Source organism: Mixophyes fleayi, chromosome 6 (genome assembly GCF_038048845.1).
Source record: "Mixophyes fleayi isolate aMixFle1 chromosome 6, aMixFle1.hap1, whole genome shotgun sequence".
NCBI lineage: Eukaryota > Metazoa > Chordata > Amphibia > Anura > Limnodynastidae > Mixophyes > Mixophyes fleayi.
Window position 1 is genome coordinate 205,631,954 of NC_134407.1, and position 23,858 is coordinate 205,655,811.

Here is a 23,858-nt window from a genome sequence, read left to right on the forward strand (position 1 = left end):
CTACATCTGTGCACACGTTAGGCACCTTTTGCCTGGTCTCTTAGTCTCCGACTACAGTGTCTCAGGCTCTGTTTGCTGTGCCCATGCTCCGGGCTTGTTTTCGTGCTGGCAAACTCCCTGTTTTGTCCACATCCCCCCTCTTATCTCTGCTGCGCTCGTTCCTGTTTGTTCATCATGAAATTTGTATTTGTTTTTCTCTACTATGTATTTTGTTACTGTTTGTTAATTGTATAATTTGTGGTTGTTTTTCTCTCCACCCTTTGTACGGCATTTGCCTTCAGATTGCTAGAGTTCTTCCTCCCTATTGCACACACTGACATCTGTTTGGTTATACTGGATGTATGTATGTATTGCAGTTTTCTAGTCTGTTGTTTGGTATTATTATGGGTAGACTTTCTTGTATGCACCAGAATTATATAGAATTAAACCTGTGTGAGCAATGGCACTGAGTAATGGCTCTAAGACTGGAGAGTGACAAGAACACTGCCACCCCTCCTGTTTACTTTCTGTATAAGCAATGACACAGAGCAATGTCACTGGAGACTGATAAGAGCACTGTCATCCCTCCTGTTACTGTGTGAGCAATGGCACAGGGCTATGTCACTGTACACTTATAAGAACACAGCCACCCCTCCTGTTTCTGTATAAGCAATGGCACAGAGCAATTTCACTGGAGAGAGACTGAAAAGAAGAACACTGCCTTCACTCCTGTTTCAATGTGAGCTATGGCACAGCACAATGTCACTGGAGACTGCCAAGAACTTTGCCACCCCTTCTCACAGCTAAACTTGCCGCGTGGGTCCCCCTATCAAAATAGCATATAGCCCTTGCCTGCTCAGCACAGGGCTGTGCTCCCTAGGGTAATCAGGCCAGCCGAAAAAAAAACTTGTGGTGAAGGACTAGAGTTCTTCCTACCACTTCATTCATTTGGTGTCCTACTTGTATTGGGGACTCAGGGGTTCTCTGTCCCACTGCCGTGACCAAAAGAAGAGCATCCAGAGACCAGGTGCGATCCTCTCATCAGGTTCTTCTAGGTGTGTCACATCAGACTTACTTATAGATCTGACACTGTCACTGTCACTCAGCACGTAATCTTGAGATGCCCAGAGATTGAATCAGACGCTGCTGTATGCTCTTGACTTTGGCACTTACTTACTGTACACTGACTCTGTGCATATGCCCGTTCCCCTTCGCGTTCTGCCCATGAAATTGTAGGCTGTCAGAAGTGTCCTTTTGAAGATGAATTGAATATTTTTACATTAATTTTGGTATATATAGTCTGATTCTGGGCATACGCAGTGGAGTTAAGCACAAAATATGGCAGGTATCGGCATTTATGTTCCTTAATGAATGAGGCCCATCCTACTTACATAACATAAAAGGTCAAATCAAGTGGTTTACATTAACGAAGGACAAATTATTTCAGGTGCAATATTTATTTTAGCTTCATGCATTTTTAATTATATTGGTACAGAAAAAGACATACCGGAAAACATTGAAAATATACTGTAAATTACATGCATGAATGAAGCACTCAGTTTGCCTTATATTCTCATCCTACACATTTCTTAGACAACTAACTCTAAACCATGACATTTCAATAATAATAGTGCTTTCACTCTCTAGATCAAATGGTGTTAACGTTCAATGTTCAGCTTATACATATTTTTAAAAGAAAAGTGTGAAGAAGTATTTTATGAGTATTTGTGAATACTTCCACTGTACTAAAAATATTCCAAGGGCGACTGTAGCATCTCACACGTGGACCTCTGGTTGTGTGAAAGGGCACTGAAGTTTAAACATTAAGGGGTCTATTTATTAAGCTGGGATCAGCCATAAAAGTGGAGAAAACAGCAGTATAATTTATGAAGGAATCGTATAATTTATGAAGAATTCAAGGCAGAAATTTAAATTTCTATGCTCTGTCAATATCTGTCCGTATATGTCTAAAATCAAGAGAATGCTAATAATCCCCGGTATTGGGCATGCTCCAAACCTTTTGCCAGAAATCTTCGTGCATGTAGACTCACAAACATACAGTATAAATCATTATCTTCAGTCAGCAGTGGTTGCTTGTATATGCACAGATGCAATCTATCAAACTAAAAATGGTTATTTATCTTTCTTTTAAACTATTCAACCCTCATGTGTATACTGCCCTTTACCTACAATGTAGCAAAGTAAACTTATTTATAACCTTATATATCTATAGTCAAAATGCAAAATCTTTACAAAATGCAATTATAATCTCCAAAAGTTGTTGTAAAAATGAATTACATACATTTCTGAGTGCTTGTTTTTTTTGTTTTTAACATCAACTTGTCTTTGGATGGCCTGGGATCTGATTATGATGCCATTAGGCAGAACATTGTACGGTATCACTGTTGGTAATTTTTAATTTTATATGGCTACCAAATATATAAAACGCAGCATGAAGGGGCTCGGTGAAGGTGGCAGTGAAGGTGTGTAAGTGTCTGATCGGGTCACACAACTCATAAAAGGACAGCTGCCCGGCCTCATAATCCAGATATAATCTGAATTTATCACATGAAGGGTTATGGGGTAAACAGATTATATTACTGTCATGTATCACTGTATACTGTTTCCTATACCTTCGCAAACACCAGGACTTGTTATTAAATCCCAAGCAGGACTGATCTCCTTTCCTGTCTATGGTGGGATAACACATCCCTACATTAAGGCTCCCATAATCTATGTATGTCACTTTCCATTCCAAGAAATGTCTTCCTGAAGACAGTCTCCTTGTGCTTAATACCTGAGGATATACCTGAAATATCTGTGGTGTTTCTGGGACAATGTTGCTTTGCTGGACCCATGCTATTGTTTTAAAATCATCTGATACATTTAGTTTATTACCAGCTGTGTTTACATCAAGTATCATGTCTGAGCCCTCCTGCAGAATGATAGCTCCCTTTACACCTGACACAATATCAGCTAAACCTGTGTGTAATATCACGGAAGTCAGATCTTTATCCAGGTCACCAATATCATGTACCTTCTTATCATATGTTTGTCTGTCTATATTATCTCCCTCCTCAGTATCACACAAGTCACCTCTGTCTGGTTCCTGTAAGAAAGTCACTGGATCAGTCACGTTAAACAGCTCCAGAATGTGACGCATCTTCCTGGACAACTCGTCCTTCTGTACGTGCAGCTCCTGGATCAGATCAGAGACTGAGAGTGAAACTTTATCTTCCTGCCTGGAGATCTCACTCAGGACTCTTTTCTCTAGGTCTTCCAGCTGTCTCCTGAGGTCTCTAAACAGGGCAGTAACCCTCTCTCTCTCACCAGCTGCATTTTCCTGTACTTTACTCGTGCGCTCCTGCAGGCTCAGGAGTCTTTCCTCAGTCTCTGCTCTCTTTGACAATAGCTTTTTAAAAACATTCTTCAGTGTCTCCTTCTTCTTATTAGAAGCCTCATGGAGCTGCTCCACCTTGTGCCCCACATGTTCTCCAGCCAGGCAGCAGGTGACACAGATACAGGCAGCGTCCTCTGTGCAGTAGTATTCCAGTATCTTCATGTGGACGGAGCATTTTCTGGTCAGCATAGAATTATTGGGTTCAGTTATGACATGTTCTGCTGACTTGTTGTGTGCTCTCAGGTGATTATCACACAGAAAAGCTTCACACAACAGACAGGATTTAACAGCAGGTACAGGAGAGTGAATACAGTAAGTACATAAGATCCCAGTCTCCTCCTGCTCGGGCTCAGTAGACAGATATGGCTCTACTATGTTATGGAGAGTTATGTTTCTATATAATGCAGGTCGCTTCTGAACCTGTTCTTTGCAGTCAGGACAGGAATAAACTCCAGACCCCTCCTGTGAATCCAGCACACGATCTATACAGACCCGACAGAAGTTGTGTCCACATCTCAGTGTCACAGGATCAGTGTAAATGTTCAGACAAATGTTGCACTTCAGCTCGTTTCTCAGATCAGCAGCAGCCATCGCTGAACGAAAGGACGTAGAAACGAAAGTCAGTTGTTTTTATTCCCTAGAACCATGAAGGTGTGTCTTACTAGCTTACACCAGGAGGGAATGTAGTCTTACCAGACTGACCTGTTAAATAGAAATCAGAGAGTTATTTTTGTCTCTTTCTAGGAATGCAAGGTGTGAGTTTTACCAGACTGCGCGAGTAGGGAGAACATAGGCTCATTAAACTAAGATGTTGAAAAGTTCTCTCATGCAAAGACATTAGGAAAAGTTGCATAATCAATCTGATTTAAAATCAACCAAGTGGTACATCCAATGAGCTGCACAGCAGAATAGGATGAGGACAAGCAGTTGAGAAGGTGGATTATTAGATCAGACTACTGAGGAGAGGGAGTGCGGGGTACAAGCAGGTGAAGAGGGGGTATCAGGTTTTTATTCAGGCACACGTTGTATTCATTATTCCTATTTATGCAATCATATTTATTGTTTCAATATTCTTTAATTAACATCCTAATAATTTATGCATTGTTTATTTTCAATTATTTATTTATTTCATTCACATTACATTTCTGATCATCTATATTATCCTTAAATATCCTATAATTTTACAATAATATTAAGTTATTCAAAATGTTTATATATTTGTGCTTATGCACTGTTTCAGTTACACTTCTCTGGTTAAATCACATCTATTCTTTTCCTTTATTGCACCATTACCATCTCATTGACTCTCCTTACATAGACACTCGTCCTATTCACCCACCTTATTCTACTGCAGGAATTCCCTCACATATGGAACATACTGCAATTCACTTTAATGTTGTATTTTATATTTTTATATTTTATATTTTCCATATTATTTCCCATCTTTAAAGCAAGTGATTTTCAGTCGTATCAGTTGCACCTATTGGCAGAAACCTATTATCAGGTGACTTGTGCTGTTATATGTAATACATGTCACTGGCATTGGTGGTAGATGTTCAACCACAAGAAGCTTTTAGACTTAACCAATTTGTTAGATTTATTTGAGAACGTATTGTACAGATGATATATACAGTTGCAGTTGATGCAGCTCTAGTTATCTAGTTCACCTGTCACTGGAAGAACCTGCTGAGAGCTGAACTTCCTGTCTGTGCATGCTCCGTAGAACAATGCAAATAGCTGGAGGTTGTCCCACTTACTGTCTTTACCAGATCACAGGGGACACCACTACTAAGATAGGAGACAGATCGTAGCACTATATATTATCACCCTCCCTCGCTTAGCGATGTCTCCTGTTACAAGAAAAAAACATATAAACTTTGCCAAGGAAATCTTGTGATAAAGTCTCTTTCTTGTAATGAGAAAATGGGTGAGTCAAACAAAAACATATTAACACATGAGACATATCAACAATAATTAATTATTTATTCCAGTCTACATCTAAACAAGAAAATATTTAACAAGCGTAGTGTCAGTCCTTCTGTCAACATGTCAGCGGCATTATCGTCGCTTGCTACTTGACTCACAGTTATGCTGATAGTCTCATCTTGGCAAAGAAGACCTAACTCAAATAAAGTATTTTTTAGCCACAAACCTTTGTCTTTTCTGTTAATGCCATGTATTCCACCTGGGTAGTGGATAGGGCATAGGGCAACACTGTGCTGCTTTCTACTTGCCCAGCCGACGGCTGCATCTGCTCGTACAAATAGATATCCCGTGTATGATCGACGGCCATCCTCATCTGATCCCCAATCGGTATTACAGAAAGTCTCTGAAGTTGAATTTTTTTGATTTTGTAAATTTCAACTTCATATGGCTTGTGCCTTTCTTTTATTTTAAGTTTCTTTTAATTGCAATGTGTAGTCTCCCAGGATTGATGGCAAAATGACTAACACAGTTTACTACATGTGTTGTGTCAGGGTGAGTTCCAACACTAGCATACATCAAGCTTCCAACAGCACTTTGGTAGGGGACCAGTTTCAGCTTTTGTCTGTAGGAGTACTCACTGGTTTCATGTCAGACATACCATATTTTGTAAGAATTTTCTCAATGTAGGCCTGTTGATCGATTGTAACAGTCCCTATTTTCAGATCTTGTTTAATTTTCATACCTAACAATTTACTTGATTTTGCTTCCTGGATATTCCGAGGTTCACAGGAAGCTATATTGGCAAATGCCTTGCAATATATTCTAAGAGGAATAATTCTGTTATTTCTCACAGAACCTCTGCTTTCTGATTGAATATCTGTAATCACACTTCAGGTTCAGACATGTTTTCCGTAACCTGTACATCCAGTGTTACATGGAGAGGACAGATACTTTTACAGCTACTGTGGGTGAACACAGTAGGTGTTTTTAGGTAAACTGCAGTAGACACCGCCTCTGCCCAACAACTTTAATCTAAGCCTGCATCACTTAGCATAGTCCATGCTTTTCAACAATTGTGTCGGTTTGCATGCTCACACACACCATTTTGTTCTGGCGTGTAAGCAATTGTTAATTGGTGTTGCATGCCATATTTTTTAAAGAATTCAGCTGCTATCATGAGAGCAGAGATGAGCAAGAACGTGGATGTATTATTATTAATACCATTTATTTATAGTATGGTATAGATACAAAGTGCCCGCTATGAACCAGCTGCAGACTGAGTAATTGTATCAAGGATACTTAAAGAGGCATTGGAGCACAACAGAGCACTTCCTCTGAAGGAATCACCAGGCAGGTGATGAAACGCGTCAGGTGATTTGGATGTTCACTGAGCCGCTGGATAACACTATTCCATGACCCAGCTCATATCCCTAGTGGATTTTTGGAGGTTGCCTATTTTGAGCCATATCATCGCTATACAATTGGTGCCACGATTGTGCTAGCTGCTATTTTACCACTTACACGGATTGCCGTCTTCACCTTCATATCTATCACGGAGGTCCCGGAGTTCGTTCTGGGCATGAGGTGCGTGCGCATACAGACCACAATACGGGACTGAGTATCGGACCAGGTCTGTATTGCGCTTTCTACTCAAGCAGTTTTAGCGACTTTGATTTCCATTCAGGAGTGGCGGTTTTCTCATTGAGGCATTTATGGCATATTCTCCTCCATATTACATGTGTTAGAAGCATTGAAGTGGGGTTTACCATCATCGCGGTGACGTATACTTTCCACCACCAGTGTGGCCACACTCATTTTGAAGCTCCACTTCATGATCTTCCACGGGGTCATTGGACATTAGTATCCATTTGATGTGGGATATTTAGCTGGTTCTCTTTCGGAGTGATCGATCCTATGGTTCATCAGCCTTATTGATGGTTTATACAGTCGGTTCATCTGATTTTTATATGTCTAGTTGTTATCCACTGGCCAGTGTTGCATATTTTATGGTTCATTTTTAATAAAGTGTTTATATACATTTATTACCCACGGATGGTTGTGTATTGATTGTGTTTATCAGTCATCAGCGCTGTTTTCTGTTGTATTGAGTGATATTAGACTGGATACATGATCTTCTGGTGCGTCGATATTCTATCCTTTTGAATGGTTTTTATATTCCTCAATTTTATTTGCAACATCACTTTTAGCTTTAATGAACTACACATTTGTCATCCTTGTGGCATCATCGATAAGTGTCATGAAATACCTATAGCCACTAACAGATTTTACTTCCTTTGGACCACACATGTCTGTATGTACAAGGGCTGGTAATACTTCAGCCCTAGTTGCTAATTTTGTAAAGGACACTTGGTTTGTTTACCCTTTACACATCTCTCACATTCCGGTCTCTCAGGGTTATTCACAGTGATCCCTGTCACCATCAGCTAGTTTCTGTATATTATCATATCCCAGATGACCCAGTCTCTTATGCCACAGATCCATGGATTGGTTGTTATCTGAAGCCGCCATCGTACAACACTGTTCAGTGTCTAGGACATATAGTTGGTTGCACCGGGTTGCTGTTGCAATTACAGCCCCTCTTTGGTTTTGCACCACACATTTGCCCTCTGACAATTTGACTTTGTAACCTTTTCTCTCAAGAGCACTTATGGCGATAAGGTTGGTTCCTAAATCTGGTACATCTTGGATGTTTGTGATGACAGTTTCACCTTTTATGCTTAGGTGCACTGTGATTGTCCCAACTTTTGTGGCTGTAAGGACTTTGTCTCCTATTCCTTTTACAGATATGGGTTCACATGATTTTAGTGAGGTGAACCACTCTTGGTTGCAGCTGAAGTGTTTAGTGGCCCCTGAGTCCATATGCCAGCAGTCTTTTTTGTGATTGTCTGCAATGTTTAATGATGACTCATGTGGCTTGTCACGTTTTTTTCTTTTCCACATTTTTAGAAAGTAACCTCCTACGTCGATCACTGACAAGGTTCCCGGCGGTGCTACATACTCTTTCCGAGTACACACTGGAGGGTGGGCAGCTTAGGTATTGCAAAGCAAGTTTGTACATGGGTTTCCAAATGGCTTGTTTTTCCTCCCAGTATGGAAAGGGACTGTCTGACATTTCCATATCAATTAACTCTTGAAAATAATCCTCCACCATCCTTTGCATGTTAATAGTAGGATTGGATGGAGTTATGGGCAAGGTCACACATTTTTTGGTAAAATCTTTCAAACCAGCCCAGGGGGTAAATGTATCAAAGTGCGAGTTTGCCAGCGTGTTTAAATCGCGGCAAATCGCGGGTGTTTACCCGCGATTTTTAAAAAAAAAATGGAAATGTATCAAGCTGCGATTTTGACACTCATGTTCAAAATCGCTGGTCATCTCTGGCGATTTTGAGCGATGTAAACACTGACGAGTTTAGCAAACTCTCCTGTGTTTGGAAAACTCGCCTGTGTTGTAACAGTGAGTTGTAAACACATCACTGTTACACTGCCCCTGTCATACAGCTGCAGGAGCTCCGGCAGCTGTAAAAACTGTAAAGAACAGATAAAAGTTTTTTTAAAAAAAAGCGTGAGGTCCCCCTGCTATTTATGCTTAACCCTAGTGCTGCCTGACTAGTGCTGGTCCCGTGAAAATCGGGGAAAAATTTTGCGTGGGGTTCCCCCGATTTTCACTTTACCAGCACTAGGGAAACCAGCCAGGGTTGGCGGCACTATAGCAGGGGGACGCGCGGCAGGGGTCCCCCTGCCATAATGACTAACCAACCCTAGACTGTTCAGCGCTGGGCTGGATTCCCTAGGGAGTGGGGTCCGCTGAAAAAAACGAGCGGGCCCCCCCCCCTAGAAAGAACCAGCCCAGTGCTGATAGCACTAGGGCTCTTCCTACTACCCCTGGGCTGTGGGTAGTAGGGTAATACGGCGTAAAGTAGTAAAAAAACAAACGGACACCAATTTTGTTTGTGGAACTACAAGTCCCAGCCAGCCAGGTTGCCAAAAACAGTGTGGCCATGCTGGTGCTTGTATAACTACAAGCACCAGCATACCCACGGCAGCCAGGGCATGTTGGCACTTGGAGAACCACAAGTGCCAACATGCCCTGACATCCCTGGCTTGCTGGGCCCTGTAGTTCCACAAAGAAAAAAGTTTACAAAGCTACAACACCCTCTTATAAACCACATACATTTATTAAAATTAATAAAACCCACAATAAAGACACTAACCACCCTCTTTTAAACCACAAGTATTTATTAAAAAATAATAAAACCCAAATACTTACCGATGATGCCTTCTTTCTTGCTCCAATGTCACTTATTATTTGTAAATCCATCTTGCCGGCTTGCCCAGTCCCAGCCATTTGTACCTCCATAAGGAAATCTTTGCCAACAGGAACTCTTCGCCCAGAAGGGGCCCATATTTGTACATCCCGACTCTTTAGTGTTGCTTGAAGATTAAAAAATAAAAAAACCAGGAGCCGCCGCAAACACCTCCTACTAGGTAAGAGGTCCGTTTCGCAATGCTCTTACGCTGTTTGCGTAAGAGCTAACTACTGTATTATGGTATTTTCCCACGCTAGTGGGGAAATCACATAATACTGTATCTAGCGCTTACGCAATTAACGTAGCGCATTGTGCATGCGCTACGTTACTTGCAGGGGGACCCCACGCTTTTTTTTAAAAAAACTTTTATCTCTTCTTTACAGTTTTAGCACTGCCAGGGCAGTGTAACAGTGATGTGTTTGTACAACACGCTGCTATCAAGCAGCGTGTTGTATCTGGTGTGTTTTGATGCAAACTCTCCTGAGTTTGCTAACTCGCAGCTTCATACATTTGAGAGCTGTATAGCTGAACTGGAAAATAGTGGTGAGTTTGATCTCTGGCGATTTTGCAAGTAGCGATTTTGACAGAAGCAGAACTCTGGCGATTTTGCATGAAATCTCAGCTTCATACATCGGCTAGTTTCAACTCTCCTGAGAAAATCGCTGGAGTTGCAAACTTGCAGCTTGATACATTTACCCCCAGATGTCAAACTGTTGTGGTCTGCCCCTTGCATCATCCCTGCTTGTGTTTGGAAAGTGCAATTTTTTCCGAGCAGCAGCTGCCTGAAAAACTGAAAGATGGGATGTCGTCAAGCCAAGCCCCAGTTCAGCGGACAACTTGCTGACCAATAGCTCTTTGCAACTGTTTTGATCTCGGTCCTTTGGAAGGATAGAATCAATGTAGGTCTTAAACCTAGGATCAAGCACAGTCGCCAAAATGTTGTGATCGGAGTTCAAGATTTTAATAACTCTTGAATCATTATTCAAGCGAATTAAGTACTTGATCTACAAGGCCAACATACTTTGCGGAATTGCTTTCTTTCATCTCCTCCTTCAGTTTGTCAAGCTGCTTTTCCAATAGTCGAAGTAAGGGAATGACTTGGCTCAAGCTAGCGGAGTCTGAACTCACTTCACATGTCACAACTTCAAATGGTTTCAGCACCTTGCACAGCACAGAAAGGATTCCCCACTGTGCAAGAGTGAAATACATTTCCCCTCCTTTCCCAATGTAATGACTTGTGCAATACGTTTGGATGGCTTTGCGCTGTTCCTCCATCCTCTGAAGCGTCGATATTCAGTGACTGCTGCGGGAGAGAGGAGTCTGCTGGGTCCCGGCGCCGTGCGGATTGGTAAGTTTATGTGCTCTTTGTTTTTTCCTATGGCTGGCTCGCGGCAGAGGAGTGAGAGGGAGCGTGACAGCGGGGCACTCAGAGGGGCAGAGGAGTGTGACAGCGGGGCAGACAGCGTTGCAGACAGCGAGGCAGACAGCGAGGCAGACAGCGGGCAGACAGAGGGGCAGACAGCGGGCAGACAGAGGGACACAGCTGGGCAGACAGTGGGCAGACAGCGGGCAGACAGAGGGGCACAGCGGGGCAGACAGCGGGCAGACAGAGGGGCACAGCGGGGCAGACAGAGGGGCACAGCGGGGCAGACAGCGGGCAGACAGAGGGGCACAGCGGCCAGACAGAGGGGCACAGAGGGGCAGACAGCGGGGCAGAGAAGTGTGACAGATGGGCAGACAGCGGGGCAGATGAGTGTGACAGAGGGGCAGAGGAGTGTGACAGAGGGCAGAGGAGGGGGGACAGGGTGACAGAGGGCAGAGGGGGCAGTGTGTCTGGATGCAGAGGGGGCAGTGTGTCTGGATGCAGAGGGGGCAGAGTACCTGAGGGCAGAGTGTCTGGATGCAGAGGGGGCATTTTTGCATACAACTAAATAAGTATTTCTGTCCTGACCTAAATACTTGTTACATTTTTTTGACCCAACTACTTCTAAAACAGGACTGCTCAATAATTATTTTGGAGGGGTGCCTTGAAAAAATTTGGAGACTCTAAGGGTGCCGCGAACTGCAAAAGTTTGGGAACCACTGTGCTAGTGGACTACTGTAATTTTTCATTTAATCTTATGGACAGGACGTCTTTCATAAGGAACTGAATACCTATAGTTATAAAAACCCATTTCTGCCTTCACCATATGAAACACTCCCTCTTCTGTCTACTGGAGGGTACTACATGGAAGATATAAAGTCTGATTTTCTGTCCTTGGCTCCATAAAATAATACTGTTGTTACCTCTGCTTCCTGACATTTTTCTTACGACCTTGGTACATGAATCTATACATGTGATATCTAATATTTCTGCTTACTCACTACCTTACCTGAAGATGATCTATCAATCTGTATTTACTTCATCAGGACCTGTGTTTTACTGTGTGGTGGTTGGTGCTGATATCCTGAAATCTACACCAGTCAAGCACTGTTTTCCCATGCCAGCTATGAGCTTGTCACCTGCAATGACATAAAACCCAACATACCAGATTTATTGTTTGCCAGGACACATTGGAAGATCACCGAATTACCCTTCTCATCCCTTAGACCAGTGTTCGGCAACGTAGTAGCGTGTGTGTGTATATATATATATATATATATATATATATATATATATGTATGTCGAAGTGTTCTGTATACAGTGATAAGCCATACCACCGATTCTTCTACTGCTTTGATTGTAAAACTATAAAATTCCGTCCATTTTCCATAGCGCCACAACTAAATTTCCCCTTCGACCACTGTGTGTGTGTGTGTGTGTGTGTGTGTGTATAAATGCGTATATATATATATATATATATATATATATATATATATATATTTATATATACATACATACATATATATATATATATATAGCTATTTCTTATTTTATCACACTAATTTCATGATAATACTAATAGTAATTGGACCAGCAAATAAACGTTCATGTTATGCCATACAATAGTGCCCCCAGTTCATATTATGCCACAGTAATACTCCCAATTAATTTTATGGCACACATAAATCACCCCAATCCATGTTATGCCACATAGTTGAGCCCCCAATTCTTATTCTGCCACATAGTTGTGCCCCCAATTCTTATTCTGCCACATAGTTGTGCCCCTAATTTAAAGTATGCCACACAGTGGCCTACCCCAATTCAAAGCATGCGCAGCAGCTCCATTTCAGGCATCTTCGGCTTCTTTAGTTTGACAGCTGAAGAGCCCGGTGTGCCAGACAGAAGTGGTCGGCATGCCACGTCTGGCACGCATGCTGGGGGTTGCGGACTCCTGCCTTAGACAAACCAACTTAAAGGGGGACTCCTGCCTTAGACAAACCAACTTAAAGGGGGACTCCGCCTTCAAAGAATTCAATCATTCAGGCAGTTTTGCTTATGTTTGTCGCCCCTGAAAATGACAACAGATCTACTGAGTAGATAAAATTGTCTCTAATGCACAGACATGAGCTAATCTGATGTTTTATTCACAGCTAACAAAAATAAACAGATCTGTCTGAAGAGTACAATATAGACACTTTTGACTAAACATTTTTATTAATGTAATGTAATTATAAACAAATGTTGTTGGATTAATAATTATTCCAACTACTATAAGAAAAAAACAGTTTTAGACCATACTACCTGAGGTTACTGGAGATGTCAGACCTAGATTTTCTTGTATGATTTTCTTCTGAGCTACCCAATAGCTTCTTACACAATAGAACTATATGGTTCTGTGCCCCATTGCATTCTATCCATATAAGATAAAATTTGCATATGAAATTCATTGAGCCCTAATTAAATCAATGGTTACATGTTTAGAACAGGTAAAAATAAATTAAATATATTTATAATAATAAAAAAAATACTCTCCAATGGTTGGTACTCCCATCAAAACAATACCATGGGGGATGTTTCCTAAAGGGAGAAGCTCCACTTGGAGCAGAGTTTAGATTTGCCAATAGATGGAGCTGGTGTACATGTTTAATGTAAAGATTGTGTAAGTTAGAAAAAGTTGTTTTGGAACTCGTCTTAAAAGGGAAATTACAAAATACATAGAAATGGTTGTTTAGAGATAGGATGCTGCATTGGTAAAGAAGATACCCTGAAGTTTACATAGGCATATATGTGCATTGTCATTAATCTTTATCACTTGATTAGTATTTAAAGTGTTATTCAAGCTGCTAAGTTTATCAAGGACGACTTTTCTCCTCCTGTCCTTTCTTCCATGTTACCCCTTAGAATTCCACTCTCTGAATCCCCATAGTTAGTCCCCTATCAGTTCACTTATTTCATATCCTTCCTTCCATGTTACCCCTTAGAATTCCACTCTCAAGCTCCCCATAGTTACTGTCAGCTCACTAATCTCATGTCCTTCAAGTTCTGAAATGTTCAATTGCAATGGTTTTATTGTACTCCCTCCACTGGATGGACACTATTGGGAGTCAACAAAGTTTTTTTCCCAAAATGTGAGAATTTTCATTCAAAAGCGGGATTTTATCTTTATACGAACAATAATATTCTGTTTCCCATTAACAATAAAATCTCAATATCACTGATTAAATAAGTTGTAGGTTCCTGAAATGATTAGCATCCCATATTTGCAGACAAGGGCAACACTACCCAATATCTTTCTATGTCTATACAAGAATCCCATGTTTATCATTTTATGTACATCGTTAAATAATATGTTGATGCTTTACAAGTAAAATAATCATTTGTTTTACAGATTACAATTAATAGGTAAGCATGGCAAGTCCCCTGAAAAATTAAATAAGAATGTTGCACAATTCATGACAATTGGTATCTATTCTCCTCAGATGCACATTATCTTTTTTACAACCAAAACTAAGTTGCATTTAAAAAAAGTAAATCCTACAGTGTGTATGTTAAGGGAATTTAGACTGTAAGCTCCAATGGGGCAGGGACTGATGTGAATGAGTTCTCTGTACAGTTCTGCGGAATCAGTGGCACTGTATAAATAAATGGTGATGATGATGATGAAAGCAGCAAAGTATATATATCTCCCTTGTACTGCCTGTTGCCAACATTAGATGGCGGCATTAGATCAATAACTGCTTCTATAAGTTATTGCAGTATTGAAAACTGCAATCACTGGTATACTGGTCTTAAACTTGTCTCCATATTCCCTGACATGATTATAGACTAACTGGGATAATTAGGAATATGATATATGAATGTGGCATACATATTAATTTTCTTTAAATATTGTTTCCAGTAAATCAGTGTGTGTAAGTCAACAAACAATTAATGTATTTTGATGTATGCTTCAGAAGCCTGTTCTCTGCCTGCTAATTGTTTATACAGAGATGCTCTGGTGTCATAGAAGAAGCAATCAACCTTTGTTAAAATGCTCAACCAATCCTAAAAGATTGTGAAATTATTTTGGCTACAAAGTTGGGGGTCACTAAAAGTTCAGTGTATATTCTTTATGACAAATATCATCTCTGTCTGTATGTATTACCCATACTTGCCAACTCTCCCGGAATGTCCGGGAGACTCCCACATTTTGCGAGAGTCTCCCGGACTCCCGGGCGAGTGTGGCAATCTCCCAAATTCTGCCAACTTCACTAGGAAGAATTAGATCCCAAACGCGGCGATTCCCGGTGAATTGCTGCATTTGGCCCCGCCCCCGCTGTCAAATGACACTTTGCGTCATGACGTCACAGGGGGTGGGGCCATAATTACTCGATTTTGGCCGTCCCGCCCCCCTCCACTGGCTGGCTCCCAGAAGGGAGCTGAAGAAAGTCGGCAAGTATGGTATTACCCAGTATTGTCTTATTAATGTTTGTTCCCAATTGTAAAGCGCTACGGAATCTGCTGGCGCTATATATTAATAAATGTTGATGATGATGATGATGATGATGATGATGAAATATAATACAGCAAACCATGCTTTCCCAATCCCTATGAGAAGTCCTATTTTTAAATTTGTAACATGCCCTATAAGGAAACTACAGGGATCATGTATCTCCCCAAGGAATCAATATAATGTAATTATGTTTCATATGCATATATGTGGAAAATCAAACCATGTTTAGTGAAATTGATGCCATATCTCTGCAGAAGAGAGTTATAAACTATTTGTAGAACTCATTACTAGAACTATTTTGAACAAAGGGAAATATAACGGTTGTAATACAAATGATCATCCCAGCACACCTCTTCCCATGATGTTACAAAGATAGGGGTTTGGGAAAAAATAAACAAGGTTTAAAGAGTGCTGATGAATTGTCTATACCTTCTAGCTTTCCCCGGGTGGCAGATTATGCAAATGAGTATATGAGTGTGCTATTACCATTTCTGCATTATATTTCTGTTTATTTAAAGAAAACGAAAATTGTATGTCAACTTGTTGTCATCATTTTATTCAATAAGCATTGTGACTTTTTGCAATATTAAATCTCATTTACTAACGTTCTGTCTTTGTGTTTTTAAAGAATTCATGTGCCAATTAGGTTTGGTTTTTAACACTTTTATAACACTTTTAAGCAGTGTTAAAATATACACACACTGTATGGAAGTTTATTTTTTTTTATTACAACCTGGAGGACATGAAGAGCGTTTAGTTACATGGAAGAAGCTGAGTATTCTATATTTCTCTCCCCAACCCTTACAAATGGGGATTGTGATTACGTCCTGCCCAAAGACTCTAGTTCACAGTTGACCACAAATCATCATATTGCGCCACATAGCAGATACCCTTTGCCCTTCACGTACAGCTAGAGTTACCCCTGCAGTTCCCTCTCTCCTCGCCCATTTCCCAAAGTGGCAATTGTTCTCAACATGAACATACATGGGTTGTTCAGCTCAAAGAATCTTAATATTTTGCCTTATCACAACTGTTACCATATCTGTCAATCAGTCCTGAATTTATATCATTGCAGCCTAAAAGCACAGAACCTCTGGTGCTCTAATACATGGCCGATCCATCAGCCTCACCCATTGGCAAATCAAATCACAGAACAAAATAAGCAGCAGTACCTTATCATAATCCATCCTTTTATCAAATACATGATGTTGCTCATGTCACCCTCCCCAGTTCATATAACACTCTCTCACCTTCTTTAAAGCGAAATGAGTTGATTTTGACATACTTGACTTGATGAAGAGTTGGACGCATTGGCGTCATGAATGATAAAGCACATTTCCACAAGGTTCTTTGAGGGGGTTTCCAGAAGCCTAGGAACCCCCCTATCAGCATGGTAATGTGGTGCAAGTCACTCAGAGATGCTGGGCAGAAGGAGAGGAAATGGCAATGCAGTGGACGCTACTTATTTGGCTCTGCTCCCTCAGAGCAGGAATTGGATCCTGGTGTGGTGGGTGAAACCCATGATGTTTACCAACATTATGGAAAAAAAGAACATCAAATGCAGAGTATAGTTTCTGGTGGCTGATCCCTTAACCCCTGAGACCAACTATCTTACAGTGACTGTCCTTATCTCTCCTCTGACAACAAGCTGCAGCAATGCGGGGGAGGAGGTAAGTTCTGGGGGAAGGGTCTTTCAATGTAACTGGTGAGAGGGTGGGAAGGGGCTTTTAATGTAGTGTGAGAGGGGATGTGAGTTACTAGTTTAGTGGTAGGGTGAGAGTTGCTAATCATTTTATGGTGGGCAAGAGCTATTACTTTACTGGTGGGAGTTATTTATTTGATGATGGGGATTATATAATTTAACATTGGGGTTACGGTGGGGCTTATTAGTTTAAAAAGGAGCGATGGGACTATTAATTTAATGATGCAGTGTTTTGGGGGATGTTAATTGAACATAGGGTTGAGTTTGGAGAGTAGGCAAGTGTATCCTGGCTTCAGTTAACGGGAGGGATCTTCCTACAGGAAAGGGGATGTCTGAGAGAGGACAACCCCCTTCATTCTATTCATGGTTACATTTAAACAATTAGATCAACTCACAAAATCACCTCAAATTGCAATCATTAATTATTCCAAAGTACAGAGATAACAGATAATTTTCTTGATGTCTGCTACAGAAATAGAACTAGAAACAAGACTATAGTTTGTTTTGCTATTTTGTTATTTTAATTTCTACAAACTTGAAGCTGTCCGGACAGCGGCCATCTTGACCATGACGTTTGTAAAAGTCATAGTGCAATACAGCACCACAAAAATGCCATGTTTAAATCTTATGTTAAGGAAGAATCAAAAATGTTAAATAAATATGGAATTATATAAATACAGTTGTATACGGTAGTGGTCTATGGCATAACAGAAGTCTGTCCATTCAGACGATGATAGTGGAAGATGTTTTCTTCTTAAATACAACAACTCAGGATATAGTTAATTGAGGTACTATAGGGGGAAATACATTGGACTCCTGGGATGGACAATAGTGATAGCCCCTCACTAATATTATCTCTCTGGAATTAGAGATGCTCAGGCTCAGTTCCTCGGACTTAGGGGATCCGAGTACCGAGCCCAGAGACGGCTCGGTACTTTTGCGCTGTTTTGGAATCGAAAACGAAGCAAAACATCATTGTTACGTCGTCGGATCTCGGATCTCGCGAGTTTTGGAATATATAAATACCGTCCTCCACGGCGATCTAACACCATTTGAGAGAGGGACACAGAAGGGGTAGTACAGAGTGTAGAGCAGTTGGGCCGTCAAAGTTATAGAATTGAAAAAGGAGGGTGGTAGCAGTGTTAAACAAAGTAATCAGTAACATTCAGGAGAGCTCCATTGCTAATTCTCATTGCAGAAATATACAAATAATAGTGCTTACAGAGTTGATGTAATTCTGCAGTCCAATTCTATAGGTAACACACAGAAAGGAGAGCTCCATTGCTAATTCTCATTTCAGAAAAATACAAATCCTACTGCTGTCAGGGTTGGTGTAATTCTGCAGTCAAATTCTACTGTGTTATATAGGTAACACAAAAAGGAGAGCTGCATTGCTAATTATCATTGCTGAAATGCAAATACTAGGCTATGCAGGCTTTTCTTCTGAATTTGCACCAAAAGTGTACAGTGTTATATACACCCAAAGAGAAGAGCTCCATTGCTACATTGCTAAGAGTCATTGCTGAAATACAAATAGGAGGGCTAGCAGGCTTGTCTTCTGAATTTGCAGGCAAATTCTACTGTGTTAGATAGGTAACAGACAAAAGGAGTGCTCCATTGCTAAGAGTCATTGCTGGAATACCGTGTAAAAAGTGTATGAAAATAATATTGTGACCTGTGAGGTGGTCAAAATTGACTGAAAATGACTTGAAATTAGTGTTAGAGAGGTTACTAATGTAGGATCAAAAAAAGTTTCATAAAAAAAAAAATACAGATCCAAAACCAAAACCAAAACACACGAGGGTAGTTTTGCCAAAACCAAAACCAAAACACAAAGCTAATCCAGATCCTAAGTCAAAGCCAAAACCACTTCACAGGAGTTAGTGAGCATCTCTATCTGGAATACACAGCCTCTAGCTACATTTTCCATCACCTGTTGCCCTCACTGAGGTCCTAATAAACCTGTTTACTCTTTCAGAAGTTCAGAATGGGTAACAAATGGTAAGGGTCAAATTTAAACCCTGACTTCTCTGGTCAGTGAAATTGTGACTTCATTCTTTGTTCCAATTTGTTGGTCACAGATATAATGGAGACTCGTACAGTAACATAATTTACAAAACAAGGCACATGTGTTTCTGTTTTATACGATTATAAAAGGGAAACGCAATAAAACAGCAAGCGGAGAAAACAGAAAACACAATGGGACGTTTCAATACACCAGTTCTTTTTCAACAATGCCTCACTGCTGGGAGGTTAGGCACTGCCAGGCTAGACACTCTGGGGCTCATAGAAATTGGGAGTAATTTATGGTTAAAAAAAAAAAGCTGCTGAGAAGGTTTTAATCATCACACCCTTACCAAGTAAAAGGGTATCATAGTATGAATGAGGGGGGCTCACTACAAATTAAACTGGCATTCCCCTCTCCTTCCCCGCTTGTCCTCCGTCCACTTATAGCACATACATACTACTCCTATCTTTACCATTTCCAGTGTTGTGGACTGTGTTTTTTTTTTTCTCCTATTATTGTAACTTTCACAACCTGCTCCTGGCTTCTTATCAGGGTTCTAGAATGTTGGGGCCTGTTTGAAAAATTATTATTATTATCATTTATTTATATAGCGCCACTAATTCTGAAGCGCCGTACAGAGAACTCACTCACATCAGTCCCTGCCGCATTGGGGCTTACAGTCTAAATTCCTTAACACAGACAGACAGACACACACACACACACTAAGGTCAATTTGTTAGTTGCCAATTAACCTACAAGTAGGTTTTTGGTGTGTGGGAGGAAACCGGAGCACCCGGAGGAAACCCACGCAAACACGGGGAGAACATACAAAATCCACACAGATAAGGCCACGGTCGGGAATTGAACTCATGACCCCAGTGCTGTAAGGCAGAAGTGCTAACCACTTAGCCACCATGCTGCCCCATAAAAATGTATAGGTACATAAATTATGGAAAGGGCCGCACAGTATCCATGATTTTGAGAATGAACAAACCTTCCAAAAAAGACCTTCGCACACACACACATCACTCAAAATGCCCCGAATACCCCTCAATTGCGCCAAAATTCCACCACGTGCCACTCAGACCCCCACATGGTCCAAACTGGCCGCACGTGCCCTCAGATCCCCACTTGCCACAAAATGTATCCACTCACACTCAGACCCCCGCAAGCTCTCAAATCCCTTATGTGCTCCAAACCTCCCCCATATACTCTTCAAACCTTCCCACATGCCTCTTACCTCCCCCCTTAGACCTTTTACCAATGCCATTATACTTCCCCACATGTCAAGATCGCCAATCACAATCAGAGCAGCGGGACAGCACACTGCCACTGCTGAACGGACCTGCACATACTGTGCAGCCGCCGGCAGCCTTAGACATCAGAAAGGGGGCGGGGCCTAAATCTTGACCCCCCCTAAAATCGCCCCGGGTAGGACAAATGTCTAGATCCGCCCCTGACAGGGCCTGAGTCATTAAGGAAAGCAAGGCAAACAAAAAGAGTAAATGTTCTCCAGGACAAACCATGTTGCAATGGGAAGGGTGCAAATTAGCTTATTATTTTGCAAATAAGTTAAATACTGGCTGTTTTATATGTAGCACACAAATACTTGCTAGCTTTCATTTTACACTGAAATTTAAAGTTGATGTAGGACATGCCCTACCCCAACTATAAATCTGTCTCCACATTTTAAATTTACCCCCCGCCCTCCAATGCAACATGGTTTTGCCTAGGTGCAATGTCACACCTTTTTTGTGCTTTGCTCTCCATAATGACATAGACTGGTGAGATCCGATGTAAGTTACCATGCAGACTGTCAGACAGAGATTGAGTGCAGCCCGAGTGCTCCTTCCTTGCCTCACTGTACATCGGTGGCGGAAGATGAGTGTGACGTCAGGTCACACCATCACTTGACTGACACTGTCACTATATGGGGGGGGGGGTGGAGCTGCTCTCCCCCGCCGCATTAGAAAGAACACAGAGAAGCCATCATTGTTGGGTGGCGGTTCCCTGATAAGTCCAGACCCCTTACAGCAGTATCCTCAGTTCCACCCTGATGGTGACCCTGTGATTATTAATCATGAAGTGCCTCAGTGAAGTCACTGTTTCCTTTACAGTTCAGGAACTAGTCCTTTAATACATGCTAAAAAGGTACTCCATGCAAATGTATGCTTTAATTCATATCCACCAGGTGATGATGATTTGCATTGTTTTCTGCTGACTTTCTGATGGAAAAGTAATCATATGTTATTTCAAATCTTTAGCTATTATGGTATATTTGTCCCAGAGAGCCCTAGGGCTAGATTTACTAAACTGTGGGTTTGAAAAAGTGGAGATGTTGCCTATAGCAACCAATCAGATTCTAGCTGTCATTTTGTAGAATGTACTAAATAAATGACAGCTAGAATCTGATTGGTTGCTATAGGCAACATCTCCACTTTTTCAAACCCCCAGTTTAGTAAATATACCCCCAAATGTCGAAAGTTTTTTACAGCTAGGAAAAAAAATCTGGGTATTATCCATAACAGCATATGAGTAAATAGAGGTTTGGGGCTGTTGGGTCACAATGTGTGCAAAATTACTAGACCGGTGTTGATACACATTTAACACACATCCCCCCTCCCTTCCATCTCTGACAACCCTTCATTGATATTTGTTCACCTGGCATCACAAAAGAAAGATTAATGAGACTGGCTCCCTCTGGGGAATATGAACATCTCCTCCCTCTCCAGTCCAGTCCTAATATCCACTTGACATGAGTTCGTTAGACAACTCCGAACTTCCTGATGGAATCAAAATTCTGCTGCCAACCTACATAACAGTAATTCTGCAATAAAGCTGTCTGGTGCTTACACAGGTTTTCCTGACAATTTGTATGAAAAGTAATGGGTTTTCCTTGTTGCAACAGCTGGAAAGTCAATCTGCATTACACCAAACCCTTCTACTAAAGCATTTGGCTGGCCGAGCGAGGAAAGGAAGGAGTTAAACCATTAGCAGCACACTATGCTGGCAATACCATCAGCAGGAGATGAACAGAGCAGCTGTGACAATGTAACAGGGATATTCGGACAGGAAAGTAGGGATTCTACAGGCTGTGGACTACACTGGTCAATGATCAGTAAACTTCTGCTTTTTACATATGACAGGAGCAGCCCTTGTGACGATGTAAGTACCACTCCTCAAATACTTACCGAACCTCTGCCCAGGCTAAAACTTGGCGCAGAATCTGCGGGCGTAGAAAGGTTACTCTAGCGATATAACAATATACCTGGAAACAATGTCTCTGGATTTGGTCTAAAAAAAATGTTTTATTTAGAATGTTGTCGATTTGAAACGGGATCTTTTACATGGCAACAAAATCGCTCTTAAATTCAGATAGTATTATAGAGATAGGGTATGAATATAAGACTTGGAAAATAGGCTATCACTACAGACACTGTCCAGATAGGAAATTATAGATTATCAACATCAGTATTAATTGTGTTCTGCGTGTAACAAAATAACAGTGGCTGCAGCTCCATTATATTGGGAACAGTATTTTGTGGACTTTTTGGGGATCCCTGAACAATGACTTTTGGGGTCCCAGCTAAAAACTACTCAGCTAGAAAAAAAAATATTGAGCAATAATAGTAAAAGAATATGCAGAAATATTTATTATATATATATATATATATATATATATATATATATATATTAGTAATAAAATGTAATATTATATATCAGACATTAGTCTGTGTTGCACCAGACTGATCAAAAATAATTAGTTTCTGCAGTTTGCACCTATGTTAATGATTGGTTGTGTGTTGATAGTAATGTGTACAAATGGCATGGGGCAATTGTAGGTCACATATATCACTGTTGGACATTGTACATAATACATGATATATACGGATGTCATTTCATCAAAATAGTTAGTGACAGATTTGTTTTGTCTGCGCCTGTGCTGTGTTTATGCTTTGTTTTGTTTTTATATGTGTAAAATAGACCCAAAGGCTACATAAAACCCCTATCCTAGTTCTGATCATATGTTAGATACGCTGTCTAGCAGAGAGTATCTAGCATTTGCCTATCCTGCTGTGATACCATCAGTTTCGGACCAATCACCCAGAGGTGGGGGGCCAGAAATAGACAGAGGAGTGCATATCCCCGGCTGCCCAATGATTAAATTACGGTAGGAAAGGTAAGTGGTAGATATCTCTGTTAGAGAATGTATGTTAAAAAAATGATTAAACTAATTACGGATAATATTTGCATAATAGTCTACACATTTTACCAACAAAAAAAAACTGTCCACAGAATTTTACTGTTAATGTCATGTTCCTAAGCAAGCCTGGGGAGGGGCATTATACATCAATGAAACTGACATGGAGCAGTGTGATTTGTAAAGTTTTTGAGGAGAGATAGATTGTAATATATAAATATAAATATACACAGAAAAAATTAACAGTTTAGTGATGAGTGGAACCCCAACTTCCCTGTCTGACATTCCCGGCTTAACCCTGATACTTGCATCTTTTGTAATCAATATGGTTTACAGCAGTGTTTGAAGTAGACATTTAGAAGTGGCGACATGGAAATTTAGAAGTGCTGGTATGAAACATGTTATGGGAATGTAAGTGAATGGAATAGTTTTACAATGTAGGCAGTAGGAGAAGTGGCG

The 23,858-nt window shown here is 40.8% G+C and overlaps 1 protein-coding gene across 1 annotated transcript; it reads right to left on the reverse strand.

Moving 5' to 3' along the window:
• Window positions 1–1,423: 1,423 nt before the first annotated feature.
• LOC142160563 (E3 ubiquitin/ISG15 ligase TRIM25-like) lies at window positions 1,424–4,609 on the reverse strand. The gene has a single exon (XM_075215424.1). The coding sequence runs from the start codon at window positions 3,968–3,970 to the stop codon at window positions 2,357–2,359; it is 1,614 nt and encodes a 537-aa protein (XP_075071525.1). The 5' UTR covers window positions 3,971–4,609; the 3' UTR covers window positions 1,424–2,356.
• Window positions 4,610–23,858: the final 19,249 nt, after the last annotated feature.

Coding starts and splice junctions, on each gene's coding strand:
- LOC142160563 (XM_075215424.1), bottom strand. CDS start 3,970: ATGGCTGCTGCTGATCTGAGAAACGAGCTGAAGTGCAACATTTGTCTG.